This window comes from Antechinus flavipes, chromosome X (assembly GCF_016432865.1).
Source record: "Antechinus flavipes isolate AdamAnt ecotype Samford, QLD, Australia chromosome X, AdamAnt_v2, whole genome shotgun sequence".
In the NCBI taxonomy this organism is placed as follows: Eukaryota; Metazoa; Chordata; class Mammalia; order Dasyuromorphia; family Dasyuridae; genus Antechinus; species Antechinus flavipes.
The window spans coordinates 45,755,751-45,778,568 of record NC_067404.1 but is presented as its reverse complement, the minus strand read 5'-3'; the positions used below and the strand labels follow the sequence as shown (position 1 = coordinate 45,778,568).

Genomic DNA, 22,818 nt, shown 5'->3' with positions numbered 1-22,818 from the left:
ACTGAGGCCCCGTGGAAAAAAGAGGGAAACGCTAGAGGTGATCGGGCCCTTGGAGAGCTCCGAGGACAAGGACTCCCAGTCACAAGGTCCCAGCTCAGAGGCCGTGTGGCTCAGCCTCTCATTTGACAGAGAGGGAAACCGAGGACCCGGGGTCAGCCCCGCGCACCTAGATCTGGGAAAGGCCTCCCAAGCCATCTGCTCCAAACCGGCGACTTTCCGGAGGAGGCGACCGCGGCCCGGGGCGGAGGGGACTTGCGTAAGGTCACACCTCGGCAGGGGCTGGGAGGGAGCGAGCGACGCTAGAACCCCGGACTCCGTCTTCCGGTCCAAAATTCGGGGCCGGAGGGGGGGGGAAAGGGGGGAGACACCGATTAGGGACCTCCGGGGATCGGCAGGGAGGGAGGCTGGGAAGGAGCCTGCTCGGAGCCGGCCCCACCCTGGCCACGCCCAGCTCCGAGCCCCAGCCCAACCCATCACCGGCCCGGCAGCGCCACCTGCTGCACGGCCGCCGTCATGGCAAGGCCGGCCTCTCCCCGGCTTCAGCCTTCTCCGACCTCCGCCGCCCATTTCCCCAGAAGCGCGGGAGACTGACTTACTCCCCCCCCCAACACCCCCCCCCCACCATTTCCATCAAGGGTCCGGGCCATGAGACACAAAACTGGGCAGTCGGGCCCGCCCGGATCGTAGACTCGCTGACGCTCCCTCCCGGTGATCTTGAACCAGTCCTTTCCCTTTGACGATCAACTGCCCCACCTGCAAAATGAGGGGGGGGGGGGAGAGGAAATCCATGTTCTCTGCAACTGATCTCTCAGGGCTGCTGTTACCGGGCCCAGGAGAGGCAGGCTGGGATGGAGACCATCCGGAGCAGTTTGTCCGGGCAGGGCTGGGAGGGCAGCTTGGGGTTGTGGGAGAGGCCTTCCGAGGGAGAGAGGATCGGCCCCGAGGCTCCAAACCTTGGGGCCCAGGGGCTGGGAAGGACAGTGCCAAGCAGAGGGACCCTATTCCCAGTCCTTTGGACTCCTTTCTCCCCTGGAAAGGCTGGAAGAGCAGCTGGCGAAGTTGCTGAGGGAGAAAGGCTGAGAGCAGTGGGCGGGCAGGTCCTCACCAAGTACCATTTCTTGGGGGGGGGGGGGCACCACACCCACACCAGGCAACATCTCGCTTTTTTCCTCAACTTTTATTGATGCCTTTTGTTTTTACATCTTAGTCATTTGCAGATATATCACCCCCACCCCGTCCCCACCCCCGCAAGCCTTCCCTTGTAACAATGAAAACAGGTAAGCAAAACCACGCCAAAACACAGCGACCACGTCTGACGTCCCCAACTTTCTGCACCCGGAGTCCCCCGCCTCTCCAAGGAAAAGGGGGCCGCGTCGCCTCGTCCTCCCCGGAAGGGTGCAGATGGGTCACTACAATTCCACATGCAGCTTTAGTGTTCTCGTTTTTGACACAACGGCAGTCGTCGTGTATTTCGTTTTTTGGTGGTTCTGCTTATCATTCAATTTGATTTCAAAAACTCAGAATTCCTCAGATTTAGAGAGTTGGAAAGGAGCTTAAAGACCATTTTATTTTACCCAGAGGAAACTCGGGCTCAGAGAGGGAAAAGGAGTGCCGGCCCGGGGCCTCCGGGTCCACCGTTCTTGCCGTGGGGACGGGGAGGCCCGGGACTAGCCCACCGCTGCCATCGCTTTAATGGCCAATCAGGCAATTAAGAGCCGATAACACAAAATCATTTCTAGCTAGTGTGGGTGTCGGGGAGGAAGGGAGCGTTAGAGAGCTCTCAGGTCTGCCCAGTTCTAAGTGTTAGAAAGCTGCTTCTGACATCCAGCTTGGAACCGCCACAGCTGGTAGTGAGCGTGCCATTTCTCGGTGTTCCTGATACCTCCCTCCTAGCCTCCCATCTCGAGGCCCTCAACTCCCCCGGTCACTTTTGTCTGGACGCCCCCCTCCCAAGCGGAGCCTGGACCTGATGCGGGCCGGGCCGCAGCCGAAGGGGAGGGTCGTTCCCCAGGCCTAGACTCCGGGCTTCTCGCCCCTTTGACCGCCGCATCCCACCACCGACTCCCCCGGAGGCTGCCAGGCACTCGGCCTCCGTCGCTTTCAGACGAAGGGCCTAGCGACCTTCTCTCATCTAGAATGGGGAACCCGACTTTGCACTTCACGCAAGTTAGGTTTTTAATCTTTTTCACGTCAGGTGTCATCTGCAGACTTAATAAGCACCAAAATCTATCCCTTTATGTGAGTCACCACTCGGGCTATGGGGCCGAGAGCGAGCACGGTTCCCTGGGGTCCCCTCAGCGGTGGGGAAGAGTCCCTGACACTGAAAGCTAGCTCAAAAGCACAAGAGGGGGCGGTCTCTCTGCCGTCTCTGACTCGGGCTGAGTTTGCGTGACGATCTCGGGCCCCGGACACACACGCACTCAGTTTAGCCTCCAGGGATGTTCTGATGGGCCCCGAGAGACTCTCACGCGACGCAGACCCGAAGCAGACCTACTCTCCGTGTGTGAGCCTGGAACGCTTTCACTCGCTTAAGATCTCTAGCCTCTTTTCTAAGAGGCCTTTCCCAGTTCCCTCGCTTGCTAGCCCCCTCCCCTTCCAATTGCCGCCTCTACTTTGTTCACAGTTTTTACTTCTCTTTTGAACATTTCCTTAATAAGTCTTTGAACTCAGGGGTTGCTTTCGGTCCGCTCTCCCGGTGGCTCACGGCGCCCGGTACGCGATAGGCGCTCAAGAAGTACTCGTCGATGGAGCCACGGGCCGAGCGCCGGGACGTCGGAGGACGGCGGGGAGAGACCTGGGTTCCGGCAGACCCGGCTGTAGGGCCCCTCCACCCTGAGGCTGTCTGACCAATCAGGGAGGGGGCTGGGGAGTCCAGGGCCGGGAGTCCTTGGGATATGGGTTCAAAGTCCCGGTTTCAGCCTCAGTGAGGGAGTGGGGAGCCGATGTCTCTGAGATCTCTCCCAGGTCTAAATCTTTTGATCTATGGCTAGATCTATTTGGGCAGGGCCTGTCATCTCTGCAGGCAGATGGGAAAATGACTATTCCCTTCTTCCCTACCTAGCGAGGTTCCTCTGCCCAGGAGGTCCCGGGATGGCTCCGATCTGCCTCCCTTCCTTCTCCCAGCTCCTCCACGGTGCTGAGAGGAGAGGGCTGGCTGCGGGAGACCGAGCCATGAAGAGGAGGCCTCTTAAGCCTAGAGAGGCAAACTGGTGGGGAGGGGAGACCCAAAGAACACATACAATCGAGAAGGGGCCGAGGGGAACGAGCACCGACTCGTTCACGGGACCCCGGAGAGCCGGGGCCCCGTCCGGCCTTCTTCGGCCCGACCGAGACGGGTCTGAGTCAAGTCCGAAGCTATCCTCTCCCACGGTGGGAGACCTCGGACGGCACCGATCGCCGGAAAAGTCGTTCCGTCTTAAGATGGAAGACGCTTCCCGAAAACTTGGGAAGGAGTTCCTGAACGACAGACTCAGGATGGGAATGTTCCTGGCCCGTGAGCTCGGGGTCCCCGGAGAGGACTCCCGGCTCAGGTGTCCTAACTCATTTCTAGAGCCCTTCGTGAGCGTACAAAGGGCTCTCCTTACAAAACACCTCTGGGAGGTAGGTAGTGTAAGTGTTATTTCCTCCACTTCACGGGGGAAATTGAAGCCCAAGAAAGGGCAATGACTGGCCCAGGATCACAGAGGAAGTGGGAGAGCCTGGATTGGGATTCCCGATTCAGGGCTTTGGCCACTAGGGCCATGCTGGTTTTGACAAACTCAAGCACCTCCGTGTACGCGTGTGGGCGGGCACACAGACACACGAGCACCCGCGGACAGAGCCCCCGAGCCGCCCCACGGGGCGTCCCTCGGTGCAGGGAAGGGCAAAGGAGAAACCGATTCGGGCGAGCTCGCTCGGCTGCGAGCCGGGCGGACTCCCCGACGACCGGCCACGGTGGCGGACCCGGACACCCTTCGCTACCCCCTTCCCCCCTCCCCCCTCCCTCAGGAGCTCACAGTCTAGTCAGGGCAATGGAAACAGCACCCAAAAGTTAGCACTGCCCAGCCTCGGTGGGGGCTTTTGGGGGGGGGCCACCCCGGCTCCGGGCATCCTGCTCCAAAGGTGCGTGTCTCGATGTCCCCGAGGCCAGGGATGCCCGACTGACCGTGGTCAAAAATGGCAGAGGACCGGTGACGAGTTTCATTGGCTTCTCACCGGCATTTGAAGATCGGAGGATCCCTATCGTCAGAGAGGGTCTAGGAAGTGATCTAATCCAACCCCTTATTTTAAAGGTAGGGAAACCGAGGCTCAGTAAGGTGAGGGGCTTGTCGAAGGTCACAGAGTTAGGGAGCGGCAGAGCAGAGATCCAAAGCCGTCGCCCCTTGCTGCTTCTAGGCGGGCCCTGGTTGGCCAAACTGGCCGGGCCTCTCCCGGATGCAGCAAGGTCAAAGGGCGGGTTCTTTAGCACAGAGAGTCCGGGGGGGAGGGGGAGGTTTGGGCATGAACAATAAGGCTGATGGTGGAGAGCTCTCCCCCACCCCATGGTGGCACCCCTGACTCTCTGCCACGCCCCCCCGGGTGACACCAAAGCAAGCACCGGGGAGATGGGAGGGGAGAGTTTCATTCAAGATGGCAGCTGAAAGAGATTCACCTAAAGATGGCCCTGGCACTTGACTGGTGGGTGGAGCTCCCTTGAGGAGTCCTTGTCCAAAGAGGGCCAGAAGTCCCTCTCTTCAGAGCTCCCCTTCTCCCCTACCTCCCTCAGCTCCAGTCCTGGGCTCCTGGAAAGGGCCCAGGCCTTCGGCTAGCACCACCGCCGACTGGGTCAGGTTGGGCTCGGCTACCAGCAGGGCCCCTGGGCTGGTGGCAAGTTCCAGTTCAGCCACGGGGGTCAGGCCGACAGAAGGGCAGCTGCTGGGGATCCCCGGGGGTTCCTGGGCCTGGGAGTTACCCAGGAGCCCCTGTACTTGAAGCGGCTGAGGCTGCAGGTAGGAAGGGGACCCGGGGAGAGCCTCCTTCACTCCCGGAGTCCTAATGATGGTAGCAACCAGGGTCCCCGGGGGCCTGGACGCGGACCCGAGCGCTGCGGACGAGAGGCTGCTGAGGACGAAGGGACGCCCTTGCGCGGTGGAGCCCTCCGGGAAGCTAGACCCCAGAGGGAAGGCGGCCTGCAGGGTGACGATGTCCTTGAAGGCCGAGGCCGAAGGGACCCCCTGGAGGACGATTTGGGGCGAGGTGGCCGAGGTGGCCGGGGAGCCGCCGGCCAGCACCGTGGCCAGCGGGATGGTCTGAAGGGTCAGGGCTCCCAGGCCCGCGCCGGCTCCCGCTGTAGACACGCCGCCGTGGTTAGAAACCAAAGATGCACTGAGGAGAAAAAAGAAAAGCCAGATGAGGCGAGGGCAGCCCCCGGACACACTCTCCCGCCTCCAAGTCTTTGCTTAACACGGCCCCTCCGCCTCAAGCGTGCTCCCTCTCTTCACCTGTCTGATCGCCGATGTCTTTTAGCCTAAATAACTCGGTGCACCTTCCCCAGGAAGGCCAAACCTTGCTCCTTGGAGCATTTTCATATTTGTTATTATTATTAACTATGGATTGGAAAGCATTACGTTCTCATATGTCAGAGTCATTTGAAGTCTCTCACTCTAACTCTCATTTTACAGATGGGGAAACTGAGGCCCAGACACTGGGAATGACTCACGCAAGGTCACACAGGCGCTCTGACTCTAGAACCCGGGGTCTTTCCGGGCACTGCGTCCCCCTTCGTTCGGCCCTTCTCGTGCGTTGTGCTCCGTTATGTTATCTCGCTTTATATTACGTTACGTTACGTCGGATTGCGTTACCTTACCTTAGATTCGGTTCTAGTCCATTAGATTAAGTTAGATTATACTATATTCTGTTCTATTACGTCGCATTATGTTATATTAAGCGATGGTACACGATATTATATTGTTTTATATTCTATCACATTATATTATGTTACATTAATACCATGTGCTATATATAAAATGTAGAATACCATGTAACGCCATCAAAGCGACATTATTTGACATTACATTATCTTATATCATGTCACATTATATTACGCTGTATTGCATTCGATTTTAAACTTCTCATTTTCACTACAGTTCTCTGTGTATGGGTCTTAAACTCCTACTAGAATGTCACCCCCTCGGGGACAGGAATCAGGGCGAAACTTGGTACGGCCTTCAGTGCCTAGCACGGGTTCTGTATCGAGCAGGTGTTTAATGGATGTCTATTGAATGTTAGAGAAGCTACGGTGTAACCGCGTGGATCTCAGAGCCAGAAACATCTGGATTCAAGTCCTACAACCTGACACATCTGGGCCTTGTGACCCTGAGCAAGTCATTTTGTGTCTCAATGTTCCGGGCGGCTCTCTGGGAACAGAGTTCAAATTCACAAAAGCAAGGAGCCATTGAAGTCGGCCAGGGAGAGCGAAGGAGCCTCCCAAGGTCCCCGAGCTCCCGAGATGGGTTTTGCCCGAGTGGCTTTTAGAGGAGAGGTCTAGGGCAGGGGAGGGTCTCTCATCTTGGAGGGAACCCAGGACCCCAGGCCCGCCCCATCAGCTAACTGCTCGATCTCAGCCTGGACGCGCCCTCTCTTTCGGTGCCTCGGCTTCTGGATACTAACACCCGGCCCCCTGACCTCTCCAGACCGTCTGAACGGGCCCCCGAGATGGCGGCCGTGAAGTCACTCGGCAGAGAGGTCCGAGGCAGCTTCCTCCCGGCAGCAGGCAGGCGGCGAGCGCCGAGGATCTTACCTGACTGTGTGAGCCAGAGCTCCCCGAACCTCACCGGGAGGGGTCCCCGCAGTGGCGGCGGCAGCTGAGCTCTCCTTGGTCAGGCCCTGCAGGTTCAATGCCGCCTGTAGGCCTGCTTGCAGAGCCTCCCCAGAGGGATCCTTTTTCTGCTGAGTGGAAGGCCGGGTCGAACCCTTAGCAGCTCGACGTGGAGGTGGGGCCTGTTGGAGTTCAGCGCTGGCCTCCTCTCCATCTTCATCTTCGATTATCACCAGGTCTTTGGGCATCTCCTTGAACTGGTATACCAGTCTCTGCCCTTCTACCTTGGAGAGGATGCCCCTCTGATAATAATACCTAGGGGTAACAGGGCACAGTTGGTGGGAAGGGAGACGCCGAACCACAAATCTCGGATGCCTGAGCTGCCCTGGCAGTGATCAGGAAAGCCCTTTGCTGGGTGTGACTTCCAAAGATCTTGGAAATAATCATAATCATCATTCCAAAGTCTTTGGAAACTGAGCCGGCAGAGATTTCCCAAACATCTTCGCCAACATGATAATAAAAATTATCATTATCATCATCATTACTACTACTACTATTACTACTGCTGCTGCTACTACCACTACTATTACTGCTGCTGCTGCTGCTGCTGCTACTACTACTACTACTATTAGCACTATTACTACTGCTACTACTACTACTACTACTGCTATTACTATTACTATTACTACTGCTACTACTATTACTGCTACTGCTATTACTACTAACACTATTACTATTACTACTACTGCTACTACTACTATTACTACCATTACTATTGCTGCTGCTGCTACTACTACTACTACTACTACTACTACTACTACTACTACTACTACTACTTTCCAACTAATTCTACTCTGAGATAATTTGGAGCACATGTTGTAATCCGCAACTCCCTCCTCTGACAAGTCCTAGCCATGTGACTCTGGGCAAGCGCCTTCATGTCTCAGTTGTGCCACAGGCAATTCTAGATCTTCTAACTGGGGTTAGGGTTAACCCACCACGGGGGGCAGTGGCTAGATTTCAAAGAGTCTGTGTGATCTTGGATGAAAAAAATGCATCTTCATTTCCACTACCCTTTGGTTTCCTTTGTAATTTTATGTGTTTTAATTTACACACTTAAAAATCTGATTCTGAGAAGGAGTCCACAGTGTTTAGCAGCCTGGCTGCCCAAGGGGCCCGGGATCCTCCCAAAAGGGGCCCTAAAGCTCTAAGGGGGACAGCAGATGCCAGTCTGGATTGGCAGAGGAGACTTTCTCACTGGAACTTTCCTAAAGAAATCGCCAACCTGGTCAAATAAAATAAGTAGTAATAGCTCGCTCACGTTGCCATCGTTTGGAATTGACAAAGCACTTTGCGTGGATTATTAATCCCTTTAAAGAAGGTTAGAGGCTGATGATGGAGTTCCCTTCATTCACCTAGGAAACTCCCAAGGGGCCTGAAGAGAGGATAGGGAGAAGGGACTGGGGCTGGGGCAGAGGCTGGGGCAGGGCGGGGCCATAATCAGAAAACTCGCTGGGAGAGAGGGGAGCTGGAGCTGGAAAGAGTTTCCCCAGTGAGGAGTGAGGGCGGCCTTGGTCTGGGAGGTAGCTTGGGAGAAGGCCATCAGCCTCCCGTGTGCCTGGAGGGCAGGACAAGAGGCCCAGAGCGGGAAAGGACGCGAGGGAGAAGTCCCGGGACGCGGCCCCCGCGGGGTTACCTCAGAGCTCTCCCCATGGTCTCGTAGTTCATGTCCGGCTTGTTCTTCTGCTTCCCCCACAGCTTCGACACGGCCTTCGAGTCCACGAGCTTGAAGATGCCCTTCTCCCGCTGGGTCCACTTGATGTACTTGGGGCAGGTGTTCTTGTCCTGAAGCAGAGCCAGCAAGAACTCCCACAGGTAGATGGTGTTCCCTGGGAGAAGGGGAGCAGTCACGGAAAAGACCGTTTGTTCCCCAGTGGGACCGGAGGCTCCCCGGGGGCGGGCACGGCGCTCCCCCCTCAGCGGACCAGGGCCTCTCCAAGACCTCGGCCACGTCTCCATCCTCCCCCCAGCCCAGCCTCCAGAAGCCAGAAAGCGAACAAAGCAGAGAGAAGTCGGTACCTTTGCCATCCTTAGATTTCTTCCGGATGGGAAAGTTGGGCTCACTGACGGGGGAGGCACAGCGGGACGCTTTCGTCTTCTGGGCTACACGGGAGGGAGAGGGGGGAAGCAGGATGAGGAGCGCGCCCCGGGGCCCCCGATCCGGAGAGGCCGCTGAGGCACAGGCCGCGGCTTTCCCCGCCCGCACCTCGGTCCCGAGCCCGGGACCCAAAAGGTGGGCGGCAAAAGGCCAGTCTCGGGGAGCCGGGGGAGCCATAGTGGCCGCCCTCAGGGCTGCTTTGTATACACATCAGCAGCACGTGGCTGGCTCAGGCTCAAAGCCATTCTTGCTTTCTCTCTGCATATATGTGTGTGTACATAACCATATGTGTGTGTGTATACACATGTTCCATAAATGTGTGTGTATACACACACACACGTACGTGTCCTATGAAACAGGGGAGAAACAAGTGTGTTCCGAGGTGGGGGGCAGGGAGGCAGCGTTGGGCCGAGAGCAGCAGCCACGGGGAACGGCCGGTTTTCTGGAACACCGAGCCCGTGGGAGAGGGAAAGCCCGGAAAGACGCCCTGAAGGTCCGAAAAGGGTGACGGGGTGCGGATCTTTTCCTAAAGGCAAAAAAAGCCACTCGGGTTGCTTGAGCTGAGGAGTGACACGGTGAGAACCCTGCCTTAGGAATATCAATTTGGCAGCTGTGCGTAAAATGGATCGGAGAGAGAAGGGACTTGTGGGAGGGAGAGAAGGGGGGAGGGAGGGAGACCAATTAGGAGTCTCTACAATAGTGGAGAGGAGAGGTGATGAGGGCTTGGATGGGGGGGTGGAGAGAGGGAGGCGGGGAGAGGGGAGGGAGGGAGAAAGGGGAGGGGGAGGGGCTCCCGCTGTGGAGGCAGAATTGACAATGCTTGGCAACTAATTGGCTACGAGGGGGTGAGAGAAAGTATTGAAGTATCGAAGATGACTCAGACATTTTGAACCTGAGTGACTGGAAGGATAGTGATGCCTTAGGAAGAGAAACGTTCAAAGGAAGGGGAGGGGGGAACGAATTCTGCCGGGACCCGCTGAATCGGAGCTCTCGCTGGAACACCCGGGGGGCAGGACTTTGTCAGACTGGGGAGGGGAAGAGCTGGCAAATCTGCTCACCTAGTAAAATTCCAAGTCAAATGTGGGGCGGCTAGCTGGGCCTGGAGCGGAGAGAGCGCCGACCCTGGGACGCAAATGCGGTCTCGGAAGCCTACTAGCTGTGTGACCCTGGACAAGTCACAACCCCGATCGGCCCCAAAAAGGAACCTCGCCCCCAGATTCATCTCTGCTCTGTGGGGGAGGGGTGTTATTTTTTGCTTAGGCAATTGGGGTTAAGTGACTTGCCCAGGGTCACACGGCCAGTGTTTTTTTTTTTTTTTCTTATGTTCGTCTGCATCCATAAGCTCGAGAATTTCTTTCCTTTCAGATGAAACAGGACATAGGGGGAAAGTTTACCAAAAGCCGAGGGCTCCGAGGACCACAAAGCCGGGAATCCCTGCAACGGGTAATTGGGGACTCCAGAGAGCGGCCTGGGTAAATGGAGCCATGTGGGACCCCTTCGAGTGTCTTGGAGCCTTAGGGCAGTCTAGCAAAACCCACAACCTCCTTCTCTGAAGCAGGTTTGCAAATAACTGAAGGAAATGCTACCCTAGAGAGGGAGTTTCAGGAAAAGAAGGATGTCATTTTCCCAGCCAAATTCGGGGATCCCCTGCCATCCATCCGTCCGCTGAGCCCTTGCTGAGTCTGGACTCCCAGTTAGGAACCCCCGACCGAAGCCAGGTCTCCTTAAACTCTGCCCTCGGGTACGATCTCTAACCACCTGCCGGCTCAAATGTTCCAGAACTCATTTACCACCCTAGTTCTAGCACAGAAACTGAGGCCCACCACGGGCCGTGAAACTGAAAAGGACTCCCGAGGTCAGTTAGGTCAACCCCAGCATCTTAGTAGGAGGAAACTGAGCCCCCCCACCCCAAGACAAATATATGAAGTCCAAGCTAAGAGTAGGGACCTAAGCCTTTCGAGTTCTGGAGCGCGAACTCTGGCCTGCCCCCGGCAGCCGCCCAGAACCTTAACTGACCCACTGCCTGACTGGTTGGCTATTTTATCAGTTACAAAATGATTACAGCAACCCAGTGAGGAAGACGGGGCAGGTTATTATTTCTACTTTACACAGGGGGAAACTGAGACCTAAAGAGGCTAAGTGAGCCCAGAGAAGTTCAAAGAGCAGTTATTACTTGGCCAGGATGGGAGTAGGACACAACCCGCCCTGCTTTCAGAAAGCTCCCGCACGCAGAGGCAGTTGGAAGCCACAGACAAATAAAGGAATACGAAGTGAGTTCCAGGCTAGGTGAGCTCCGGGCCCTGGGAAAGGGGAGGTGACAGGGGAGGTGACAGGGGAGGTGACAGGGGAGCTGAGCCTGGAAGGGAGATGGGATTCGCAGTCGAGATGAGGAGTGACAGCAATCCAGGCAAAGGCGCGGTGGCCGCTTTAACGGCCACCGATTGTTGCCTCCGGGAACTAAGCTGTGGCCGGAGCATTTGGGGCTCTAAAGACCGTTAAGTTTGTCATTTTTCCTGAGCCACCGACCGCGGTCAGATCCGTGAAAACCATTTTGGGCGGCTGTGTGAAGCACGAATTGGAGAGGGGAGAGGCTGGAGGCAGGGGGGCTACTGCGATGGTCTGATGATAGTGAGGAGGCCCTGAACTAGACTGGCAACTGTGGAAGGAGAGACAAGGGCCCGGAGGAGCAAGACATTTTGCAGGTAGAACTGAAGAGACTTGGCAACTGGCTAAGGGGGGGAGGGACAAGAGATAAGGTCAGGAGCTGGGACTATTCAAACCCAGGAAACAATTTTGAAGTGATAAGAGATCTTTTTGTGGTTCTTTTTATTTCGTGGGCGCCAACAAAGCTTTTAGGCTGTCCTTCTTGGGACCCCGCTCCGGCTAAAGTTCAGCGTCTCAAGAAAGTCAGAAAGAGGTGCTAATGGGGCATTTCGGGCACCGTGGCAGGGAGTGTGCAGCCACCTGTGAGGAAAAACAAAAATCCTTACCTTTCTTCTTTGACCTCACTGGCAGAGGCCTCCCAAGGCCTTTGTCCATGGAGCTTTCCTCCAGCACGGAGAATCCCTTGGCGGTCACGCTTCCATCGGTCGGGATGTCTGCTCCGGAGGAGGTAGAAAGCACACGGTTGGTAAAGGCTCCTGCAGAGTCCTGCTCGGCGAATAGCCCGGAGCTACTGACTGCAAGAGGAAAGGCCCAGCAGGCCTGAGTTGGGAGCCAGGACGGGGAGAGGAGCCCCCCCCTCGATAGTCTCAAGGTCTGGACGTACAACCACGGCCTTTGAAAGTCTCTCGAGCAAGGGAGACGTACACAGAGCAGCGCGAGCTCAGGATGAGGTATTAGAGGTGGTGATGGTGATTGTTCAGTCCTGTCTGACTCTCTGTGACCCCTTTTGGGGAGAGTTTTTCTTGGCAGAGATACTGCAGGGGGTTGCCATTTCCTTTTCCAGCTCATTTGACAGATGAGGAAACTGAGGCAAATAGGGTGAAGTGATTTGACCAGGGTCACACGGCTAAGAATTATCTCAGATCAGATCTGAACTCAGAAAGAGGAGTCTTCTTGACTCTGGGCCCGGCACTGTAGTGCCCCTTAACTGCCTGGGACCTGAGGACCTGAGTTCAAATTTCAGCTCTGCTATCCATTAGCTGTGGGAGCTCAGGCAAATTCCTTGTCCTCTCTGGGTCCCTTTCTCTCCTCTATAACATGAAGGAATTGAACTCCCCTCCCCCATTAATTCTTTCCCTCTAAGATCACCTTCTCTGCCCACTCCATACATTCTATATGAATGAGGTCATTTCTACCTTTGACCTGTGAACATTTTGATGCAGGAACCTGTTGCGTTCCTTTGTATTTCCAAAGGAAATTTGATATGGTCGTGCCTGGCACATCGTAAGTGCTTAATAAGTGCCTGAAGCCTGAGTGGGCTACAGAGGCCCTAATTACGCTGAGGTGTGCGATGATGGAAGACAAGTGCCCTCCAGTCCTGCCTCCGTAGCCCCAGGAGGACTGTACCGCCCATGGCTGGGAAAATGGCCTCCTGATTCATTTTAGAGCCGTGAGGAAAGGGAGGACGCTTTCGGAAGCACACCGCGGCCAGAGGTGGGGAGGCTCGGCCGGGAACTCTACTATGGGGCGTGGGGCTGCAGGCCCTGTCCTGGGGTGGGGAGGAAACAGCACCAGGCTTAGAAACAGAGAAGATCTAGCTTGGACTCCTGCCTCGAGCCCCGGCCGGGCACGTTGACCCCCAGATTCAAAGAGTTTCTGCAGGGGCTGAGGCCCTCGACATCCTGGTGCCCTGCGATGGGCTCAAGGCCCGGGAGAGCTTTCCCCATGGGGGCCATTTCTGGATATCCGGGGGAAGAGTTCCCCCGGCGCCACCATCTGTCTCCTACTGCCGGCCCGCGCCCCCCCGGCCGAGCCTCCTGACCCCGGCTTCCCGGGTGACATGTGGGCATCCTCTCCAGCCCCGCCAGCCAGAGGAGGGTCTGGAAAACCTGTTCTCCTCGATTTACAGACGGGACACGGAAACCCAAAGAGAAAAGACTGGGCCGAGCTCACGCGGGGGCCGGGAGGCAGCAGTGGGATCTGCCTCCGGGGCCTCCCGCTCCCAGGTCCAGCGCTTCTCTCTCTGGCCGTTTGGGGATTCCAGGAACGGGGAGACTTCTACTCACACATGCGGCTTTCATCCAGGATGTTGTTGGGGGCCTCCACGTCCAGTAGGACCTCGCTGGCCATCACGGTCTGGTTGTTCTCATCTGGTGTGAGGAAAGAGGAAGGAGGTAAGAGACGGGCACGGGAGACGCGCGTCAGGGGCACGGCCCAGCCGGAGGCAGAGGCCGAGGTATCGAGGAGAGTCCTGGGAGCTGGGGGCATGCTGGGGAGGGGAGCCGGGGGAAGCCCGGTGGCAGAGCGTCAACTCCCCCCCTCCCCCGCCCCGTCTCTGTCAGATCCCTGAGGGCTGCTCTTAGGGCAGCTGCCATAGTCATCCGAGTGGAATAGCAGGAAGAGCACTGCCCTTGGAATCAGAGGCCCTGAGTTCTAATCCCAGCTCTGCAGCTCCCACCTGATATTAGAGCTAAGTCATTTACCTTCCCTGGGCCTCAATTTCCTCCTCTGAGAAAGAGGGGGTTACCCGGATGACCCTCAGATCCTATCTTTCCAAGTTTACCTCCTCATCCCTCCCGGCTCTGTTCAAAGGCTCCACGTGCCCAATGCTCGTTCCCATGTCTGTCCCGGTTCGTGTTCTTTCTCCTTCCCTTTTTAAAGCTCCATCCTCCAGCTCCCCTCGCGAAGCTCACCCTACCGGCCCCATCCTAACTCTTCTACCGGACCACCAAATGTCGGAGCTGAAAGTGGCCTCAGAGGCCAGCTAAGGTGCTCATTCTACAGATGAGGAAACTGAGGCGCAGGGATGTGATGGGGTTACACAGCAGCAGAGATGAGACAACACCCAGGTCCTCCAACGCCCAATCGAGTGCTCTTTTCACCCGGCTAAACCAATGACTAGGACAGCGTGCTGTGTCATGAGTCTTGTCTCCTCAGTTAGACTGTCCGCTCCCTGAGGGCCCGACCATCTCATGATGCTTTTCTATCCCCACAAGGAAGAGCACGGGATTGGTCACACCCTCCCCTCAGGTGTATCTTGGTCACCAGGATGCTCCCTCATCTCCCTCCTTAAACAAGTCCCCGGAGGCTTAGTGGGTGGGCCAGGCCCCTCATCCATTTCCATACCTCATTAACCCGGGGAGCTTTCCAGCTGTACCCCCTGTGGAAGGTAATGAGCCCCCTGTCTAAAACTACCCCCCAGCTCCCAGAGCGATGATGGTGGTACGGTTGGGAAGGGGAGGGTGACATAGAGCTGGACATATGCCCCTTCCTCTTCTCTCCATCTTAGGAGGCACTAATTCTTCTAGGCTTTGGGAGCTTGGCTTAAAGAATCACCAGCTTCCCCCAGGAAGTCTTCCTTGACTTATGTCACTTCCTAATAGTCCTGTCTCCAGTGGTTCACCTCCTGCCCAACCCAGAAGCAGAAAGAAGCCAGTGGGAAGCCGCTATTCCCCTGCCACCCGGAGCCAGGATGTGCTGTCCCCCTAAAGCTTTCCTTTGCGCAGGACAGCTCCTCCCCCTCCTCCAGCTCCCCCCAAACCAGCCCAGTCCCAGCCCCAAAGAGGATGGACCTGACACCACAAGGCCTCCCTCCAGCATCTGCCCTTCGTCCACCCCCAGGTCCCGGTCCGCCATGATGCCATTGGGAACTTCATCCCGGTCCAGCCCAGAGTAGAGGTGGAGTAGCTCTGGGCAGGGCAGCTGCTCCACAATCACCGCTGGAAACACGGAGGGATCGTCCAGCTGTGAAGGGAAGGGACAGCTGAAGGTATCCCCCCAACAGACGCGCCACCTCTTCCGGGAGTCTTTCCTGAATTTCCTTCCCAGCCCAGAGCTGCCCTCCCTGTATCTCACTGGCTCTTCGAAAAAAATATCCATCCCACGAGGAAGGGGAGGTCCCCAAAAGGTGGACCACGTCTACGTCGGCCTACGGCCCCGAGGAGGCCTCCTAGTCCCCTCTCCTTTCTACTCCCCAGCATGGCTCGTCCCCTACTAGAACTCACACTAGTCCTCCACATCTAAACTGGGGGGGAGGGGGAGGTGCTGGAAGAGAGGAGCTTACATGGGTGTCACCTGGCATGGGGGGGAAAGTTACCCTTTATCAGTGATCTGGGCCCAGGCCGGGTTTATGGGGCTCAAGTCAGGCTTATGGGCCCAAGGCGGGCTTACGGGGCCCAAGAGATAGAGCTGAGGATGGGGCTAAGAGGGAGGAGGCAGGGGATCCCTCCTCAGAGGCCCAAGATCCTGGGTGTTCTGTCCTGAGATTTGGCTAAGCCAAGGTGGGGCGCTCTCCATGACCACAGAGTGTTTGCTGGGGGTGCCATCTCTGACGCTCCACGGAGCCGCACCCACGTACCTGCTGGATTTCCTCCATCCCGCCGTTGGCAAACTCAAATACCAGTTCACCGCTCTGTACAGCAGTGGCCATGCTGGCTCCTTCCGAAGCCAGTGAGAAGGGGACCTCCGGGGCCTTCAGATCTTCTGGGCTGAGAGAGTCACACAGGAAAACTCCAAGCTGTATGAAAATGGGCCCCGGAGTCAGGGCAGCATGCTGGGCAGGGCTCAACTGGCTGGAGAGACCTGGGTAGAACAGAGAGGGCACAAGGCTGTGAATTCACCTCTCCCTGGGTTCAGCCTGTTAGTCCTGAGGGCCACCAAGGGGAGGCGGGAGGAGAGGAAGCAAGGAGTCGCAGAATGGCGGAGCTGAGAGGCTTCGAAGAGATCGGCTGGTCTGCTTCCTCGATTTGACAGAAGAGAAAACGGAGAGACGTTAATTGACCAAGGTCACATGGTTGCAGAGCTGGGTTTTGAACTCTGAGCTCTGGAATCCCCCCCTTGCTCACTACCACATAAGAGATAGAGGGAAGGATCGGGAGCAACAAAGAAGGAGGAAAGGAGCTGGGGTGGGCATCGAGAAGCAGAAAAATGGAAAGCGCCTATCAGAGATAGGAACAGAGGGGTAGGTAAAGGCCGACTACCCGAGAGGTTGGCAGAAAGGGGGAAAGGGGGCAAACGCTTCCATTTAATGAATGTTTATTGAGAGCAGCATTGTTGTAAATAAAAAGCTATAATAAAAAATTTAAAAAGAGAGAGAGCAGCATTGACCTGGCCCCTGAGCCAGAGAAATAAGGGAGGCCCCTTCAAAGGCCCGGCCTTCTCCCTAAGAGGAGGCTAAGTCACTTTAGCTGCTTCAGTTCCTTCTCCCCTTCCCCTCCCCTCCTCTCTTTCCATCTTCTTCCTCTTGTCTCAAGCACCCCCTTCCTCTTTCTTTTGTTCTCTCCATTTTCCCCTCCTCTTCTCCTTTTCCTTCTCCTTTTCCTTTCCCCTTCTTCTCCTTTTCCTTCTCTTTCTCTCTCCTCCTTTCCCCCTCTTCTCCTTTTCCTTTTCTCTCCCTTCTCCTCTCCTTTTCTTCCTCTTCTCCTCTTTCTCTCTGCCTTCTCTCCTTTTCCCTTCTTTTCCTTCTCTTCTCCTCTCCTCCTTTCCCCCTCTTCTCCTTTTCCTTTTCTCTCCCTTCTCTTCTCCTTTTCTTCCTCTTCTCCTCTTTCTCTCTGCCTTCTCTCCTTTTCCCTTCTTTTCCTTCTCTTCTCCTCTCCTCCTTTCCCCCTCTTCTCCTTTTCCTTCTCTTCTCTCCTTTCCCCGTCTTCTCCTTTTCCTTCTCTCTCCCCTCTTCTCTCCTCCTGCCACCTCCCACTTTTCTTTCTCTGGAGAAAGCCCCGGCCCCTTTTGTGGGCAGCCTCCATCTCCCCCACCCCAGCTGGAGCAGGGCACTCCCCCTCCCCCAACCTGTGGGCACTCTGGGCCAACATAAGACACAAGTTAGAGAAATTGGGATTCTGTGAGAGCTGGGAAGGCTTGCACAGCGGGCCCACTGGAAGCCAGCTGGCAGAGCCGGTCAGAATTTGCCCCCAGACTCCAGCGGAGGAAAGATCTGTGCTGGCCAGGGACTGTACTAAAAGCCTGGCGCCCACCCCCACACCCCCCCCCAGCACTTCTCTAAAGCTTGCCCAGAGAGGGTTGGCAAACAGGGAGACGAGATGCCCTGGCCCAGAGCCCCCCGACCGTTGGCAGTCGTTCTGCTTTCAGAACTGAAATGTCACCCTGGGAAAGCACGGGGACCGACCTCCCCCAAAAGGCACGGATCAGCCTCTCCCCTGGGAACTGGTGAAGATAGCAACAGCTTGGGGGATGGGGATGGGGAGGAGGGATCCTGCCGGGTCTCTGTTCCAGAAAGCCTGCTCCCAGCACTGCTCTGCTATCCCTACCCCCATCCCACAAAGACGAGCAACAGACTGCACCCCAGCTTATCTTCTCTATCTCAGGTGTGTCCGGGAGCACGGCGCCCTCCCCATGCTTCCACTCCCAGCTTCGGAAATGCGAGGACTGTACCTTTGGTTTGTCTCTCCCGTGGTCTCCCCGGTATCTGACCCGGGGTAGACACAGGTGCCCGGAGATCTTATTCGGGACTTTGGCTTCAGCTCTCCCCCCTGCCCAGATGCTTCCCAAATCTACACACTCACGCTGACCCGCAGTGCTTCCCTTCCCCTTCCCCGCTGGACGGCTCTCTCGGGATTCTCGCCGGCAGCATCTCGAATGTAAAAAGTGACCCAAACCAAGCTCATCCCCCCCTGCCCTCCCCCTCCCCCTCCCCCCCCCCACCCTGACCAGCTCCCGACCTGGCTTCCCTGTTTCTCTTTAAGGCACCAGCACTGGCTCAGAAACTCTGACTCGTTCTCACCAGCCCCTCCACCATCCAAGCCCGTGACAAACCGGTCGATTGTACCTCGGAAACCCTTCTCTGAACATTGCTTTCTTTGCACTCCCGCTCCTCTCACCTAGTGCAGGCCCTGATCACTTCTCCCCAGGACTATGGCAACAGCAAATTAAGTCTCCCTGCTTCCAGGCTCTCTCCCGTCTAGTCCATCCACCACACAGCTGCTGAAATGATCTTCCTAAGGCTCATGCCTGGCCCAGTCCCTTCTCTGTTTAAAAACCGGTTAGGGGGCTCACCGTAACCTACTGGACAGAGCCTAAAATCCTGACCCGTCATTCGAGACCCTCTTTGATCCCACTGACCACGCTTCCCTTCCCACTATCCCCATGAACTCCACCTCGTAGGCCCAGTAGGGATTACGTACTGGACACGGAATCGATAGGTCTGGGTGACCCAGACCACGGCCTCTCTCTTTTTGGATCTGTTTCCTCCTAAAAATAATTCTAAGAACTCCTCCTGTTAATAGTACTAATACTATTCCTTTTCCTAACAATAATAGCTCCCATTTATAAAGGTTTGCTAATAAGCACGTTACAAATATCTCATGTGACCCTCACAACCACCCTGGGAGGTAGGTACTATTATTAGCTCCACTTCCCCCCTCCCTCTCCCCTTCTCTCCCTCCCCTCCTCTCCTCTCCTCTCTCTCTCTCTCTCTCTCTCTCTCTCTCTCTCTCTCTCTCTCTCTCTCTGCTCTATCCACTGTGCCATCTAGCTGCCTCCCCCTTTTCAATCTGAGCAAACAGGGGCAGCCAGAAGTTAAACGATTTGTTCATCTAGCGTTGGAGGCCGGATTTGAACTCTTGGTCTTCCTGACTCCACACGCATCTAAGCACCCCACCTAGCCCCTTCCCACCATGCACTGCTTCCCTCAAAAGGCCTGGAAGGAGGGGAGAGTACACAATAATACTGAAACTGTTTAAGAGATGGGTGGGGGAGACCGTGGGGAGGGACCCGCTGTCATGGAAAGAACTGACTTGGCCTCAAACTCACCCATTCTGCTCTCAGAACCTCAGTTTCTCTAGCTCTAAAACGGGGGAGGGGTGGACTGGCTGATCTGACCTTTGAGGTCCTTTCCAGCTCGAAATCTCAGATCCATTGTGTGTCTCCAGACTTGTTTTGTTGTTCTTTAAAGTCCCAGGGGTCTTACCTACCCAGCTAAGCTTCCTTAAACCAGGGAGGGACCACAGTCATAGACTTCCTGTGTATCTTCCCCCACATACAATGCCTAAGGCTGAGTTAGGACCGGCTCAGTAAAGCTTCAAATTGATTTCTCTCGTTGACCCGATTCCCAGCTCTGTTTAACACCCCTCACTGCAGAGATAGCGGCAGGCCTGTAGCTCCGCCCCCGAATCAGCCAGCCAGTGACCACATCCTTTGGGGGTAAGCTACCACCACAGCAGAAAGGCCAAGAAAGCCCCCATCTCCCTCCCCCCCAGAAGCCCGAGAAGGGAGGGGACGGGGGAAGAGGTACTGGCTGGCCCAGACCCTTTCACCTTGGTGGGAAAAAATCAACTGTCAAAAGGGGGTGCCCTCGGCATGCCCTTTCCCCCTACCTGCCCGGATGCACCTGGGCTGCTTTCTCAGGATTGGCCTGAGCCTCTTAGAATTCTGCTCCGTCCTCCCAGCTAGCTAGAAGGGACCCCCTCGCAAGGAGCGTCCTCCCATTTTCCTAAGAAAACGCTGGCTGGTTCTCCACGGTCCCCATCACGAGCACCCTTAGAGCCAACTTGTCTCGGTCCATTTCATATCCACACCTTGCCTGTTCCCAAACAAAAATGACAACTTCAAAAAAAGTGAGAAAGAAAGGCATTCTGGTCTCAGAGCTGGGAAGACCCCGCTGGGTTTAAGTCCCCTTACCTCTGATAAACACTGTGTGATCTTGGACAAATTACTTAACCTCTCAACGTCCTAATTCAGCAGAGTCGGACTCGAATAGAGACAAGAGGCCGGTAAATCATACCTATGGATCCGAGTATTGACTTAGAAAACCACATCTTCACATTATCTACGTTCTAGTGTATTTTTATTGATTCTATTCCACATTTCCCAATTATACTTTCATCTGCTTCTGGGGGAACACCTAGGAGCGTTCAGGTCGCAAAGCTGCCCCAGAGGCCGGGGTCTGACAGCTCGGCTCCAGGCAGATCTATAAGAACATAAATTTCAGAGAAGGAGAGGACCTGAATGAGCACAGGGAGTTTCACCCACCTGGGAGGTTGTCCATACAAATGAAATCAGGTCCCATCTTTATTACTATTAAATTAGAATGCCTCTGAAGACTGGGGGATTTTGTTTCTTTATATTCCCAGTACTTAGCACAGGGCCTTTAGTCACCACTAAATACAGGTCTGATTAAAACAAACAAAAACAAAAACAACCACACACCTGTATTCTGACTCAGAATATAAGTTACTCAGACACTTAATTGAGACCTCCCGGGTCTCAATGGCTCCTGCTATCAGATTGGTCTTGTTACCTCACTGGAGCTCAAATAAGAAAGCTTATTTATAGGATTTAGCGGTGAGAAGGACCTTAAAGATGGCCCAAGATAACAAAATTGAGGCCAAAGGGCTTGTTCAAGATCACCACGGGACCTGGATTCAAATCTGGCCTTCGGTGATTTGAACGAGTCACTCCTTCCTGAGTCTCAGTTCCCCTGCCTGTAAAATGAGAGGGTTGGACTAATCAATCTCCAAGATGCCTCTCACCTCTAAAGCTTTTATCTTTCCCACGTCCCAGCTATGCGACCTAGAGGAAAAAGCAATGGGCCTAGCAGGAAGACTCTCCAATCCAGCCTTTGGTACTTAGCTGTATGACCTTTGGCAAGTCACTTTACCTCATTCTGCCTTCCTTTTCTGAACTTTAAGACAGGACTGGTAATAATCCCCCTAAGATGATGAGAAGATTAAATAAGCTAATTATTTTTTTGGGGGGGAGGGTAAAGCTTAACAGGCACAGTGCCTAGAATATAGTAAGTGCTTAATAAATCCTTGTTTCCTTCCTCCCTACGCCATTTGGAGGCCCTTCCGGAATAATTAGAAAAAAGGCGACCTCTCTCCCTCACCAGCACCCACTAGCTGGGTGGCCTTTGGGCCAACTTCCCCCTCAGTCAACCCAGAATGCTCTTATTCTATCAGTTCTGCCAGGTGGATTAGCAGAAACCTAGACATAAACGAGCTTTCCCTGTGGCTATGTTCTTTGTGTTGGTCTGGGTCATCCCATGGATGGGTAACTCGTTATTGCTTGTAAACTGTGTGCCAGGAGCTGTGGGGTGTGGAGGTGTATGGGGACTGTTAACCCATGCGTGCACGGCTGCCCATCCTGCCTGTTTACACATAAAAGTGGAAGTGTGGGCGACTCCGGGAGACCATAGACAGAGAGCTCCCCCCACCTCCCAGGCAAGCTCAGTGGTCTGTTCCTCCCCTTCCAGTCCAGCCTGAGCTATCCTTCCCAGGAGGCTGAGGAAACCTGCCAGAAGGGCCAATGAAGTGATTTCTTTTTTTCTTGTTTGCCTCAGATTCTAGCATCTGAGTTCCCCCCTCTCCCTCCCTCAGTAGTGGGCACTCTAGAAAATGTGGACTGAACTGAATTGAAAGAGGGAGGGAGGGATCAGTTCAATTCAGCACACGTTTATTAAGCACTTACTTACATGCACGGGGGCTGCCCTTCCCTCAAGGAGCTGATGTTCCACAGAGAAGACAGGTCAGGAACATTTATACCAAGTATACTACAGAGTAATTCCAAGAGGGAGAGCTCGCCAACGGTGGCAAGGAAAAGGCCTCCCTGGAGGAGGCGAGTTAGAGATCCTGCCAAGCCAAGAGGAGGAAAACATGCTTTCCAGACAGGGGGGGACAAGGGGCAGGGGATGAAGCTTGGTGAGGACGATGGGAGAGAGGGCTCAGAGAGAGCAGTGGGGACTCAGGGAGTGACAGTTCAGTAAGGGATGAAGGCCTCCTCGAGGGTGATGGGAGCTCCGAGAGAGATGGGGCCCAAGGCCGAGGCGATAAGGAACGTTCGGTGAGGGCATGGGGAGGACTCGGGGAAAGGGTGGGAGGGGCCTCGGGAAGCAATGAGGATTCATCGAGACCGACTGGGGAGGGTGATTAGGGGGCCCAGGGAAGGGATGGGGACCCCAGGAGGGAACCGGGGACTCGCCAAAAAATGGGGAGAGCTATGAGTCGTTGGGGACTCGGTCAGGAAGTGGAAGATTCAATGAGATGGGGCGGGTCAATGAGGAGGCGAAGGGATCACTGAGGAAATGGAGGTGGAGGGGCAGGGAGGGAGTAGAAGACTCAATGAAGGGGATGTGGAGGCCATGCGGGGGCTCATCGAGGGTGCTGGGCTCAGTGCGAAGATGGGGAGATCGAGGGGAGCCAGGTAGTCGATGGGAGGATGAGGGTGCTCTGTGAAGGCGGAGATTCAACGTAGGGGATGAGGAGGCTCAGAGCTACCGAAAAGCCCTTCCACGGTCCCAGCCCAGGGATGGGCGGTCGGTTCAAAACCAGCT

General features: G+C 55.5%; 1 protein-coding gene across 3 annotated transcripts in view; it reads right to left on the bottom strand.

Annotated features, from left to right (window-relative positions):
* Positions 1-1,158: 1,158 nt before the first annotated feature.
* Positions 1,159-22,818, bottom strand: part of ELF4 (E74 like ETS transcription factor 4) — a 60,163-nt gene continuing 38,503 nt past the window's right edge. For 2 of the 3 annotated variants that reach the window (XM_051969213.1, XM_051969211.1), the window contains exons 2-9: positions 15,895-16,118; positions 15,110-15,281; positions 13,604-13,687; positions 11,924-12,112; positions 8,855-8,938; positions 8,472-8,664; positions 6,758-7,090; positions 1,159-5,343 (exon numbers count right to left, since the gene is read on the bottom strand). In XM_051969213.1, the coding sequence (XP_051825173.1) occupies positions 4,713-5,343; positions 6,758-7,090; positions 8,472-8,664; positions 8,855-8,938; positions 11,924-12,112; positions 13,604-13,687; positions 15,110-15,281; positions 15,895-15,966 (1,758 nt within the window). In that variant the 5' untranslated portion in view covers positions 15,967-16,118 and the 3' untranslated portion in view covers positions 1,159-4,712. The remainder of the gene's footprint in view (positions 5,344-6,757; positions 7,091-8,471; positions 8,665-8,854; positions 8,939-11,923; positions 12,113-13,603; positions 13,688-15,109; positions 15,282-15,894; positions 16,119-22,818) is intronic. The other variant, XM_051969212.1, reaches the window with a different exon arrangement.